We start from the raw sequence: 12750 nt of genomic DNA, 5'->3' as shown, positions 1-12750 counted from the left end.
TTTTTAGAATATAAAAATTTTAAACAAATATGTTATTAAGATTTTGTAGATTTAGTTTTTTTAAATCAGAAAATTATTTCAGTGAAAAAAAATTAACTAAATAACTAAAAACTCTATTTTTATGGATTTATATATAAATTATAAACAAAAAATTTAAATAAATAATTCAAAACAGAAATTACCACTATTTGAGATTATTACTTTCATTTTTTATTTTTGAATTTTAACTTTTGGTTTTTGTAGTATTTATAAATACAACAAATAGAATTTTTAAAAAAAATTAATTTACAAAATCTTATTACCATTTTTAAAAATTTTTGAATTCTGCAAACTCTGAAAATCCATCCATTCAAGCCGTCAACCAAAAAAAGAAGGAATAAGTTGAACCGGGAATCGGGTTCTGTTATGCTATGAACCGGGATCTTTTTAATTCATTTGTAGTTGTAACTTGTAGGACTCCCTCTCTCACATCAGTCTCAGAGGTGTAAAAATGGCGCCTTTGAAAAACCTGGAGAGGGAAAATCCGATGATCGACGCTGATTTCCGTGATTTCTGCGCTTCTCATGGAATTTTTACAGGTTATCCTAAGTTCCTGCGTTTTCTCTCTCAGTAATCTTCGTCTTCTCGTTTCAAACCCGTCGAATTTTGCATGTTTGCCTGCGGTAATGGCTACTGTCTGAGGAAATGAAATCGGTCGCTAGGAACCGAATTCTAGTTCCGTTATTGTTTTCTACATTATTGGGTTTTGAATTTCAGTCCGGAAGAAGGAGAATTTAGGGCAGGACTATGGGCGTGATTGCCGATACTTTAATCATTCACGTGTAAACTGTTCGACGAATTGAATTTGGTTTGGTTTTTCTTTGAAGTGTTGTGGATTTGAATTCAGGGTTCCTATATCAGTTGTTGGAACTTCTCATTGATTCTATCCCCTTGCTGGTTTAATGCACAGTTGAAGATTTCCTTCTTCATGATCTCTACAGACTTGCTGCATTTGCTGAACGAAAGAAAAATGCAGATAGACTGAAGGAGGTTGGCTCGTGGAGATTTGTTCTGTCCGTTTGAAGATTGAGAATCATATCTTTTGGTTTTGTTGACGAATTACTCGTTGTAACGTTCAGGGAATCACTCTGATGCTTAGTATTATCGAGAGTGAGTGTCGGCCATTGTCGAATGGTATGGAGATGTTGATGGATATGCATAGTAAACACGCTCTTTCGACTGGAAACAGTGGGTATGATGTTATATCTTCTCGGCTTATATTCTGCTGAGACTTCGGCTTTCGTAAGATTTTCATTTGAGTTGTGGTGTATGGGTTTTGCGTAAGGGTGGACTCATTACTCCGAGGCGGTTTCCGTGAGGGTCAGTTGACAGAACTTGTCGGGCCATCATCTTCTGGCAAAACGCAGGTCTGTTTTTGCTTCCGTATCTCTGGTCATAAATTATCTTCTCTGTCTCAGAGGTTTATGAAGATAATGGTGATTCTGCTTTCATCCGTATAGGATCCGTTTTGTTGGGTGTTGTATATAAATAAAGGATGATCCAATGTGTGGACAGTATCATCATAGCATTTACAAAATCAGCTCTGAGCAATCAAAGAGCATTTAGCTGTTAAATGAAAAAAGTTTATCATCTTGGTTATTGTCTTTTTCTTAATATGCTTTCCCTTGTTTCATCTAAATGGCCAGGTTTGCTTGCAAGCTGCAGCAAGTGTGGCGGGCATGCATATGGGGAGAGTCTTGTATATAGATACGGGGAACTCTTTTTCTGCCCGACGTGTTGCACAATTTATCTCTCCATGTTCAGATGCCAATGTAGAAAAGGTTCATTTTTTGTTTTCTGAGCATTCTCATCTCGCAAACCCTTAGAGCCGGGTACTTTTAATTAGTCACTGATTTCCGAACTGAATTTCTTTGTCTACGGACTAAACACGTAAATGTACAGGAAGTAATGAGCAGAATCTCGTGTCAGCCAGTCTATGACATATTTACAATGTTTGATGAGCTGCAACGTCTAGAGTTTACTTCACGATCACAGGTCTTACCTAAAAGATGTAATTTTCTCATGTTACTTGAAATTTTATTCTTTTAGCTTTGACCCTGGTTCCGTTTCTGGTTTTAGACTAATAAGGAGAGTGAATACCGGTTACGATTGCTGGTGATTGATTCAATCTCTTCTCTAATTACCCCAATCCTCGGGGGCAATGGTTCACAGGGTAAATGTCCTTGTACGCCACCACTCTTTCTTCACTGAATAGCTCATACATAATCCTCACAGATCGGTCACCAGGCCAATTTGTAAAGCATAACCACTTTGCTGGATCAAAATCACACCTTTCTCTACTAGGGTGTGTTAAAAGTTCATCACTTTTTTGAGTTCTGAACTTGGTGGCTGCAGGACGTGCTTTAATGGTGGCAGCTGGGTATCTGCTCAAGAAGCTGGCGCATGAGCATAACATTGCTGTACTTGTAATACAATTTTTTTTTGGCTTTCTTGTCTTGTCTAAGATCCATGATTACACTTCTCGATTGATAGGTTAGAAGCTGATTAAGAAGAACCTTTGTTTCACTTTTGGCCTGAAGGTGACGAACCACACAGTAGGTGGAGGAGAAGGGGGTAATGCGAAACCAGCACTTGGACAAACGTGGAAAAGCATTCCACACGTGAGGCTAATGCTATCCCGTGACTGTGGGAACTGCCATTTCACGGTGGCTGTTCTAAAACACACTTGCATGGTACTTCCTTTCTCTGTTCCAAAATCTGTCTCTAATGGTTCTGCAGAACAGAACAGCCGTTTCCATCTCCTGTCACTGTGTTCGTGAGCATAGATTCGTCCTTCCTTGCAGCCTTCAGGCCAAGCCACGAGGGCCACAATTCACAAGGATTAGCGTCCAGACATGGTTCTGCTTCCATACATTTAGAACAATATTTGCATCCAAGAGATGAAGTCGCTGATGGATCATGAAGAACAAGTTCTCCGATCTGCCAAACCAGATTTTCTGTCCGCCGGAGGAGTGCAAGAAGGCTACCGATTCCCCGGACATGACAGAAAAAAACTGGACGGTTGTTTTCAGTATTAGAAGTTATGAATCTTGGACCATCTATTTTTACATGTTGTATAGGAAAAAATACCGAACAAGACAACTGATGTAATTAAACACGAAATACAAGCAGACCGCCTTAGTCGGGAGTCGACCTGTACTATATATTGTGTCACCTGGCTTAGACATTGATATGCGCAAACAGAGGGAGAGCCGAGGAAGTAGACCCGGAGATTCTGGTCGGAGTTTCGATGGCATGGCTAAGGTCAAGTTCCATAAACCCTAAAAGATTAACGTCGATTCCGGTTATCAAGTGTCACATCGAGTCTCAACAGCATTATCATACCCGTCGTCTCAAGTCAGGGACGAAACCCAGCAGCCATGAACGAACCCATAAGCGCACAAGGAAGCCATGGGAAGAGCTACCGTTTCTCACCGATCTCAAAGAAATCGAAGACCCAGAGGAAGCCCTCTCTCTGTTCCACCATTACCAGCAGATGGGTTTCCGACACGACTACCCATCTTACTCTTCGCTCATCTACAAGCTTGCCCGGTCTCGCCTATTCGACGGTGTCGACCATGTTCTCAGGCTGATCCGAGATCGTAATGTTCGGTGCAGGGAGTCCCTCTTCATGGCGTTGATTCAGCATTACGGAAAAGCTGGATTGGTGGATAAGGCTGTTGAGATTTTCAATACCATGGTCTCGTTTAATTGTGTCCGTACGAAGCAGTCTCTGAACACCCTCGTCAACGTCTTGGTCGATAATGGAGAGTTGGACAGAGCGAAAAGCCTCCTCGAGGGATCGTACGAATTGGGTTTGCGTCCGAATTCGGTTTCGTTCAATATAATGATCAAAGGATCGCTCGAAAATGGCAATTGGGAAGGTGCCTGCAAGGTGTTCGACGATATGCTTGAGAAGAAAGTGCTTCCAACGGTTGTGACGTACAATAGCCTGATAGGGTTCTTATGCCGAAATGATGATATGGGGAAGGCAAAGAGCTTGCTTGAGGATATGATTCGGAAGAGAATACGCCCAAATGCGGTCACATTTGCTCTGTTAATGGAAGGTTTATGCTCTAAACGGGAGTATGATGAGGCAAAGAAGATGATGTTTGATATGGATTATCGCGGATGTAAGCCAGGTCTTGTTAACTATGGAGTTTTGATGAATGATCTCGGAAAGAGAGGGAAAATCGACGATGCAAAGCATTTACTTGGTGAGATGAAGAAGAGGCGGATAAAACCAGATGTTGCAATCTACAACATACTGGTGAATCATCTCTGTAGAGAAGGTAGAGCTTCCGAAGCTTACAGAACGCTGACCGATATGCAAATCAAAGGTTGTAAGCCAAATGCAGCTACATACCGGATGATGGTTGATGGGTTCTGCCATGTCGGGGATTTCGATTCAGGGTTGAAGGTTTTGAGCGCAATGCTTGTGAGTAGACAGTCACCTCGACCTGAAACATTTGTTCGTATGATTTCCGGGCTGTTAAAAGACGGGAATGTGGATGGCGCTTGCTTTGCTTTAGAGGAAATGGGGAAGAGAGGCATGATCTCTGGTTCTGGTCTTTGGGAAAATCTGATCAGGGAAGTCGAGGTTGAGGAGGGAGTTGGAGGCGCTTGCCATGAGCTATTCACAGAGATAATCTCCATCAAGCAGTGACCTTTTCAAGGTAAACATGGAATTCATATTCATTCCATTGCTTTTCTTTTTCATGATCTAACACCAAATAGGATGGATGGAATTGTTGTTGCAGGGGAAATTAGCACAGAGTTGTTTTGATGAATGGAGGGAATTGAAATGTTTAAGCTTTTGCTTAGGATTTAATCATTATGGCAGGTGAATTTCATGAATAGTTCCATTTAAGATCCTGAGGTGAAGTTACAGCTCAGATTTTGTGTTTTTTTTTTATTTGTGTTTGATCTCTAACCAAACCACTCAAAAGAATGGAAAAGTTGTCACCTGCTCCATTTCATCAACTCCATCTTTCTCTGTTAACAATCTGGATTCATGCTTATGCCCTGCATATATATACACTCTTCATGGATCAACCTGTTTCATCACCTTACAGCCAAAAACATTCAATTCAAACAACAATCTTAGCATCTCTGACCATCCTCCTCTCCAATGGCAGGCCACAAGTTACTCACCTTCCTGGTTTTAGCTCTCACCATCAGTTTCACATCCGCTGCGCGGCTACTCGATGAAGGAGATGCACCTGCAGCCACCACAGTCACCGGTTCTGGTCCCTTACCAACCACCGGTTCTGGTCCTCTACCTACTGCTGGTGTTGTTCCTTTAGCAACTTCAGGTTCAGGTCCCTTACCCATTGCTGGTCCAGTTCCCTTGCCCACTGCTGGTTCAGGTCCTCAGGTCACTGGCCCCAGTGCAGGTGTGGGACCCGTCTTAGGTGGTTCAGGTTCCTTGCCCACAACCGGTTCTGGTCCCTTGCCCACAACCGGTTCAGGTCCCCTACCAACTACTGGTTCGGGTCCATTACCGACTACTGGTTCGGGTCCATTACCGACTACTGGTCCGGGTCCCCTACCAACTACTGGTTCCGGTCCTTTGCCAACTGCTGGTACAGGTCCTGCAGCCACAGGAGCTGGTGCAGGAGCAGGACCAGCACTAGGTGGTGCAGGTCCTGACAACGCATTGATGTTCTACATGCACGACATCCTTGGCGGCTCAAACCCCACGGCCAGAGCTGTGACTGGAGTGGTAGCGAATCCAGCTGTGACTGGCCAAGTCCCGTTTGCCAAACCTAATGGAGCGAACCTACCTGTCAGCAACGGTGTTCCAACCAACAACAACAACAATGGAATCATCAACAACAACAATGTCCCTTTTCTTGTCGGGCTTGGAGGAACCACAGCCAACATTCTCCAGAACAACGGAAACAATCTCTTGACGGGTCTCCCGGTTGCGAATGGCGGTCAGCTCCCGACCGGTTTAGCACTTCAGGACCTCATATTCGGGACAATGACAGTGCTCGACGCCTTGGCGGCTCAAACCCCACGGCCAGAGCTGTGACTGGAGTGGTAGCGAATCCAGCTGTGACTGGCCAAGTCCCGTTTGCCAAACCTAATGGAGCGAACCTACCTGTCAGCAACGGTGTTCCAACCAACAACAACAACAATGGAATCATCAACAACAACAATGTCCCTTTTCTTGTCGGGCTTGGAGGAACCACAGCCAACATTCTCCAGAACAACGGAAACAATCTCTTGACGGGTCTCCCGGTTGCGAATGGCGGTCAGCTCCCGACCGGTTCAGCACTTCAGAACCTCATGTTCGGGACAATGACAGTGATCGACGATGAACTAACGGAAGGACATGAACTGGGGTCTGGTTTGATAGGTAAGGCACAGGGGTTCTACGTGGCGAGCGCCATAGATGGAACCAGTCAGACAATGGCGATCACGGCCATGTTTGAGAGCGGTGGGTACGAAGACAGCATCAGCTTCTTCGGCGTCCATAGAACAGCGGCTTCAGAATCTCATCTTGCGATCATGGGAGGCACGGGAAAGTACATCAACGCTAGAGGTTTCGCTATCGTCAAGACTTTCGCGGGGGCCAGTGGGTTGCAGCTGCTACAGCAGCAGCAGCCGCATCAGCTGACCGACGGGCTCGAGGCGGGTTGGCTTACTAGTTTTGTTGTTGTTGTTGTTGTGATGGGAAGTCAAAGGGATATGTCTTGTTTGGGAATTCTGTTTGTGTTTCTGTGATCTAAATTGTGTAAGAGATGTGTGTAAATCCATGATATTTGTACTTTGTAATTTGCCCATAATTGTTGGAACTTGTTTATCTGCCAACCACTGAAGCTCCTAAACAAACAGATCACGACAGAGACAGGACAAAGCAGAAGCAGTTCTGGCAATGATAATCTTGTCCAAAGAATCTATTATCTTATTTGAAATTCTGAAGAAAAAAAGGGATTTAGAAGAATAACGCTTAAAGGAACATATTTACTGATAGATGATTGTAAAACAATATCTTAAGCTTGGTTACAACAAATATATTAACAGAGAATATACAAATCTTAATTCAACACAAACAATCACAATTACATCCGTAATCCAAATCACAGATTGATTACACCAATTGAGAGATTAAAAAAAAACATTTGCTAATTAATCAAGAGAAGAAAATATTGAGTCGAAGAACGGTGTCGACGCCATAAGTGGTGTGCTCGATCACGACATGGCCTCTTGCAACCTCGTACTCGGCACCTGTCCTTTCCACCAAGGCCATCGGAGACGGCGGCCCAGCCGCGGAGGCCCGGTGGACCACGAAGTGGCTTATGGTGTTGTCCACGTCATCATCATGGCCTCCTCCGCTGCCGTGGTGGTGGACCAGCACTGTGAATGCCATTTAATTTGTGGCTGCTTCCGCCCACTAACCTCCCTAATATAATGGTATAATATTAGTTTCTATTACTAAAAGAAAACTGTACAAAAATTCTTTTTCATTTTTCCAGTGATTTACATATATTTGAATGTAATTTGTTGCTTTGATTTGAATGATTATACCCAATTAACTTCTCAAATTGCCATATTATCGTTTAGAAAAAGTATTTAATCTAATTATAGTAATGATTTAAATAAGTCCTTAATTACCGAACATGAGGGACTGAAGCTGGCTTGAGAGCCGCCCGGCCGTGACAAGCGGCAGTGTATTTCCGGCGCCGGCGACGACGTTGTTATTCCTGTTGTTTATAATTAAGGTACTTGTTGACGCGCCGTCAAGTCTGGCGACAAACGGGAGGTTCCTGACTTCCTGCTGTTAACTATTCCGTTAACGTTCCTGACGGCGCCGCTATTGGCCGTTACGAGTTGAACGCCGTTGCTAACTGAAAAACCGCCACCGTTTGGTATGCCGTTAATCTGCGCGGGCGCGACCATACCGGAGAGCGGAGGATTTGCCGTGTTCGGGACTATGACAGGTGGCGGAAGGGGATTGGGTGTCTGGTTGAGGATTCTTGCTGACTTGGCAAGTGTTAAGACGAGGGATATGAGGAGCAATTTGAGCAATATGGACATTGTGAACAAGTTTATTTTTTTTCTTTTAGAGTGAATATTAATGAATGAGATTGAAAATGGATATTTGGGTATATACTTTATAAATGTGTGTTTGTATGATGTGTATATGTGCGTGTGTATGGAGACGTTTCTCTGCGAATGTCATGCCATGCATCAGATGGGGAGACGAACTACCTGCCGTTTGTTTTGCTTTTTTGGGCCAAACAACCTGTCGTTTCCATAACAAAAAATAATAAATATATTCCTCCCCGCTAGGAAGTCATTCCGGGTGATCTTCTTTCTTCATTCATGCGTTTTCGATGTTCGAAGTTTCTGTCATATAATTTTTTTTATATAAAATAGGAAAACCATTATTAATATAATATCACACAATAAAAAAAAAACAATATGACGTACTACCGCCGCAAATTAAAAAAAAAAAGAATTAATTTTTTTATGGAAGGATTTCCCAGAAAACTAATGAAGCTTGCGGGCTCGTAAATATTAAATGGGCCAATAATGGGCCTTTCTTCTCTCGAGATAATATAAAGTAAATGGGCCTAAATGTTCGATCAATTTTATGACAACCTCATCCGCTCTCTCTCTCATCATTTTGTTTTTCAACCGATTCCTCGTTGGCGTTGGTGTGTCGGATCACGTACTCCACGCAGATCCCAATTTTGCAAATATTTTATTTTGTAAATTATATATACAATATAATATTTTTTTTGTTAAAATATAATATCATATATTAGCAACCAGTTTCACAAAAAGCGGAACAGTTTGAAAGTATACCACAAAGCAGATTCCAAACTTCAACCACTTAATTGGAGAAAAAAAATCATGCTTAAAGCAGATTCCTCTCGCATTATTATTTACAGTTTGAAATAAAATATTCATATAGATTGGATTTTGAGCTTTGTATAACATTTTATTTCGTCCAACTAATAAAATTCATAACAAAAAATACGTTATCTCCATTTTTTTAAAATATGCATTCATGCATTAATATAATTTAATCTCTCATCCTTTTCTTGTATTTATTGCTTGATAAAGTAATAATCTCCTAATCCCAATACTTTTATTCATAAACTCAAAATTATTTAATGAATTAAAGATGCCGCGTTGTAATGTCGCTTATTCCAATTTCTTTTTTTTTTGGGAAAATGGCAAAAATCCACACAGATTATACCAAATGTGTAAAATTAGTACATCAATTTTTAATTTGACAAAATCCTCCATCCGATTTCAAATTTTCCCAATTTCCAGCATCGATTGTTTTGGAAATTTCCAATTAGCACCGTAAAGGGAATTGACCCTGCCACATCAGCACTGCATGTTGATGTGTCACCACTCATCGAAAAATATGCCACGTAGGATGACACGTTACCTGCCACGTCACCAGTTCGGTTATTGTAATCGGTTCATTTAATTTAACCGGTTAAGTGGAAACCGATTTTTTTTTTAAAAAAAAGAGGAAACCCTAAATCAGAAAAGAGGAAACCCTCTCTCCTCTCCTCTCTGCTTCTCTCTCCTCCTCTGGTGCTGGAAAACTTCTCCTGTGAGACGAGCTCCGGCGTAGCTCTGACGCTTCTCTCTCCGCCGCAGGTGATGGTGGGAATGGCGGAGTATATTGCGGCCGTAGCCGTGAGGGAAGAGGATTCATCTCAGTCGTTGGATCCCGGAGGCTCGCAAGATTGCTGGAAGAATCAGGACCCTGAGTCTGTGGCTAAGTTCTTGGCTTACTGCGACGGCCTGAGCGAAGGGTTCATCGGACGGCTGAACCAGAGGACGAGACATCATCGGTGGGATGATCGGACGGTGGATATGGCTTTTGGGAATAGAACAGCTGAGAGCGCGTGCGACAAGATGGTGTGTCGGATAAATACATGATGATTGATCCTAAGCTGGCGTGGAACATCGTCACATGCTTTGACGACAATGTTTTTTATTCTTTTATTTGATGTTGTGATTTGTTTTTTCGAATTATTGGATGACAAATTGGTCAGAACCACGTATTTTTCGGGTCGAAACAAAAATATATTAACCTAACAATAGTTTTTCGGAGCTGTTCTCACCGGAGGAGTTTTCCAGCAATGGAGGAGGAGAGAGAGCGGAGAGGAGAGGAGAGAGGATGTGATGTCGATTTCTGATTTAGAGTTTCGATAAATCCTTTTTTTTAAAAAAAAAATCAGTTTCCACTTAACCGGTTAAATTAAATGAACCGATTTCAATAACCGAATTGGTGACGTGCAACATATTTTTTGAAGAGTGATGACACATCAGCATGCAACGCTGACGTGGCAGGGTCAATTCCCTTTTCGATGGTAATTGGAAATTTTCAAAACAATCGATGCTGGAAATTGGGAAAATTTGAAATTGGGTGGGAGATTTTGTCAAATTAAAAATTGATGTACTAATTTTACACATTTGGTATAATCTGTGTGTGTTTTTGCCATTTTCCCTAAAAAAAATAAACTAAAATCGTAAAACTAGTAAAATAACATTTCAATGCAAAAAAAAAAATCATAAGGCAACTATTACTAGTGTATAAATTAACCAAACAAGTTATAGAAACTAATAAAACAAAATCCAAAACAAATCGTTTCCATAGATTCATAAAGTGTTTGCAGCTTCTGATAAAATGGGTTTGTGAAAAAAATTACCCAACCGTGGCCAAAAAAACGCAGACAGAGATTTGAAACCCGGTTCCTCATCAATTTCACAAACCCATTTGAAATGTTCTTTCCCAATCCCAGAATTTTCACTAACAATTTGTGTAATGCAATAAATTTATAAATTTTACACTTCGATTGTCGGGGCCGATTTTATCAAATTAAAAATTGATGTACTAATTTTACACATTTGGTATAATCTGTGTGGGTTTTTGCCATTTTCCCTTTTTTTTTAAAGAAAGAAAAGAGACCCACTACCAAATCAATGTCCTCTACTCGTTTGTTTATCATAAAAAAATATACACATGCGTATTTTCGTGACAGTATTGCGTGTCCGTACAATTTATTTCAAAGTTGTGCTATAATATATACCTAGTGTATATATATGTAGATATATAGTCATAAAATTCAGACGCAAATATAATACGTCCGTTGACCAAAACCATTCGATCGATTAATACGTTTTTTGGATTCTTCAAATCCAAAAGATCGATCTATTTTTTCAGATTCATATGTTTAATTATATTAGGTCAGGGGATCAACATACGTTTTATATTTGCATAATGTAGGTGAAAACTATTTTTATGTCTGAAAAAAAAAACAGGGTCTCAGATAACAATGTGTACGTATAAACATTTTATTTTTATTTACTAATTTTTTATATTTGTCAAATAATGTAAAGTATATGTGAACAATATGAAATTGGTCACGTAACACCATTTCCTCTTTTGGCTTCACACGCTATGCTCTTGTTTTGGTACCATTACATTTTTTTTTTCTCTTTTCTTTTATCTTTCATCCTTTTCTTTATTTAATAAAAATATCTTTAAATTTGTAAGTAATTGTAATTCGTATCTCGATATTATAATAGACCATTTCGAAATGATACAAAAAGTCCATAGACTTGTAAATATTTTCAAATTTATAACTTTCTTGACTATAAAAACCTTGGAGGAAGAATAATTCATAGCTTTAGTTTGTATTTTTTCCATGGATTGCGTAGCTAAATCTTCCGTATGAATTAATGAATGACAACCTAGCTAGTGATTTAATTAATTATGTGAACAAAATCACCAATTAATCAGTGCAGAATCCATTTTTGTATATATATATATATATATTAATTGCTGCAATTGGGGGGGTTAAACAGAACAACGCGCATTGAACAAATTAATACAAATCAAACCACTACAAGTTGAATCATCTTCATGTGTTTTTTCTGAGGTCTAATTCATATTTCCATTTTTGGATTGTCTTCTCCCATACAACATAAAACAACATAACAAAAATAAAAGAACCGACCAACAATACAATTGTGTAGTTCATATAATAGACCGTGTTGTAATTACAACGCTATATATATATATATATATATATATAATTGGGCGGTCCTCTTATTTATTTTTTGTTATGTTGCATGGGAGAAGACAATATCGTTAAACGTCTTACGTAAATCATGCATGGAGTCGTACCCTCAACAACCGTGTTTTTATTTTTTCCTTTTTGGTAAATTAATACCAATGTTATTGTGTTTCCCATCTAAACCTTTTTTTTTTCTTTTTAAAATTATACACCGTAATATTATATACTTTATGGTAATGAATATATATATATATATATATATATATATATAACAAAGTACATGAAATATTTGAAAATTCAGAAATGTAGCGGTGCTTTGATGAAAAATAGTAGGTTCGGTAACAAGAGAACTTTGAAATAAGAGCAAGTGTGATTTCATTATTGTTATTTGTAATTTTTACATGAAAAAAACAAGTGAGACACGGATTTAATATTATTTGAATTAAACGTAAAGATGGCAACCTATCTAAACATTATATATAAATGAAAAGAAGAAAACAAATATTGGCAATATACGGGGATAACATGTTTCATCTATAGGCAAAGTCATAATTTCTAAGAGCAACTACGCGCTTGGCTCTACATATCTACGATGACTTCAACAATTTATTAACTATATTGTAGTGTATTATATATATATATATATATA

General features: G+C 39.6%; 3 protein-coding genes across 5 annotated transcripts; all 3 read left to right on the top strand.

The window, feature by feature from the left end:
* The first annotated feature begins 442 nt into the window (after positions 1 to 442).
* LOC104800640 (DNA repair protein RAD51 homolog 4) lies at positions 443 to 3201 on the top strand. Of its 2 annotated transcripts, XM_010523511.2 has the most exons (10): positions 445 to 578; positions 950 to 1029; positions 1119 to 1231; positions 1325 to 1406; positions 1686 to 1820; positions 1942 to 2034; positions 2119 to 2212; positions 2395 to 2465; positions 2580 to 2732; positions 2844 to 3201. In XM_010523511.2, exons 1-10 carry the CDS (start codon positions 491 to 493, stop codon positions 2883 to 2885), a joined length of 951 nt encoding a protein of 316 aa, XP_010521813.1. In that variant the 5' UTR covers positions 445 to 490; the 3' UTR covers positions 2886 to 3201. The 2 variants fall into 2 exon arrangements, 1 of the variants encoding a protein (XP_010521813.1); XR_002023693.1 differs by lacking the exon at positions 2844 to 3201 and having other exon boundaries at positions 443 to 578; positions 2119 to 2224; positions 2580 to 2596.
* A 72-nt stretch (positions 3202 to 3273) lies between these two features.
* On the top strand, positions 3274 to 5269 carry LOC104800639 (pentatricopeptide repeat-containing protein At1g07740, mitochondrial). Of its 2 annotated transcripts, XR_769790.2 has the most exons (3): positions 3274 to 4715; positions 4800 to 4918; positions 5178 to 5269. XR_769790.2 is itself a non-coding variant. In XM_010523510.2 (2 exons), the coding sequence occupies exon 1, from the start codon at positions 3290 to 3292 to the stop codon at positions 4703 to 4705; it is 1416 nt and encodes a 471-aa protein (XP_010521812.1). In that variant the 5' UTR covers positions 3274 to 3289; the 3' UTR covers positions 4706 to 4715; positions 5178 to 5265. The 2 variants fall into 2 exon arrangements, 1 of the variants encoding a protein (XP_010521812.1); XM_010523510.2 differs by lacking the exon at positions 4800 to 4918 and having other exon boundaries at positions 5178 to 5265.
* LOC104801520 (dirigent protein 25) lies at positions 4928 to 6771 on the top strand. Its single transcript, XM_010524829.2, has 2 exons — positions 4928 to 5965; positions 6253 to 6771. Exons 1-2 carry the CDS (start codon positions 5171 to 5173, stop codon positions 6769 to 6771), a joined length of 1314 nt encoding a protein of 437 aa, XP_010523131.1. The 5' UTR covers positions 4928 to 5170.
* The last annotated feature ends 5979 nt before the right edge of the window (positions 6772 to 12750 follow it).

This window comes from Tarenaya hassleriana, unplaced genomic scaffold, assembly GCF_000463585.1.
Source record: "Tarenaya hassleriana unplaced genomic scaffold, ASM46358v1 Cleome7, whole genome shotgun sequence".
Lineage (NCBI taxonomy): Eukaryota > Viridiplantae > Streptophyta > Magnoliopsida > Brassicales > Cleomaceae > Tarenaya > Tarenaya hassleriana.
This window is presented reverse-complemented; position numbering and strand designations above follow the sequence as displayed.

Excerpts from the sequence above, each read along its gene's own strand:
- LOC104800640 (XM_010523511.2), top strand. The coding sequence starts at position 491 with ATGGCGCCTTTGAAAAACCTGGAGAGGGAAAATCCGATGATCGACGCT. Across the intron at positions 1,030-1,118 it reads ATGCAGATAGACTGAAGGAG|GGAATCACTCTGATGCTTAG; the intron begins GTTGGCTCGTGG and ends TGTAACGTTCAG. Across the intron at positions 2,466-2,579 it reads AGCATAACATTGCTGTACTT|GTGACGAACCACACAGTAGG; the intron begins GTAATACAATTT and ends TTTGGCCTGAAG.
- LOC104800639 (XM_010523510.2), top strand. The coding sequence starts at position 3,290 with ATGGCATGGCTAAGGTCAAGTTCCATAAACCCTAAAAGATTAACGTCG.
- LOC104801520 (XM_010524829.2), top strand. The coding sequence starts at position 5,171 with ATGGCAGGCCACAAGTTACTCACCTTCCTGGTTTTAGCTCTCACCATC. Across the intron at positions 5,966-6,252 it reads ATCTCTTGACGGGTCTCCCG|AACAACGGAAACAATCTCTT; the intron begins GTTGCGAATGGC and ends AACATTCTCCAG.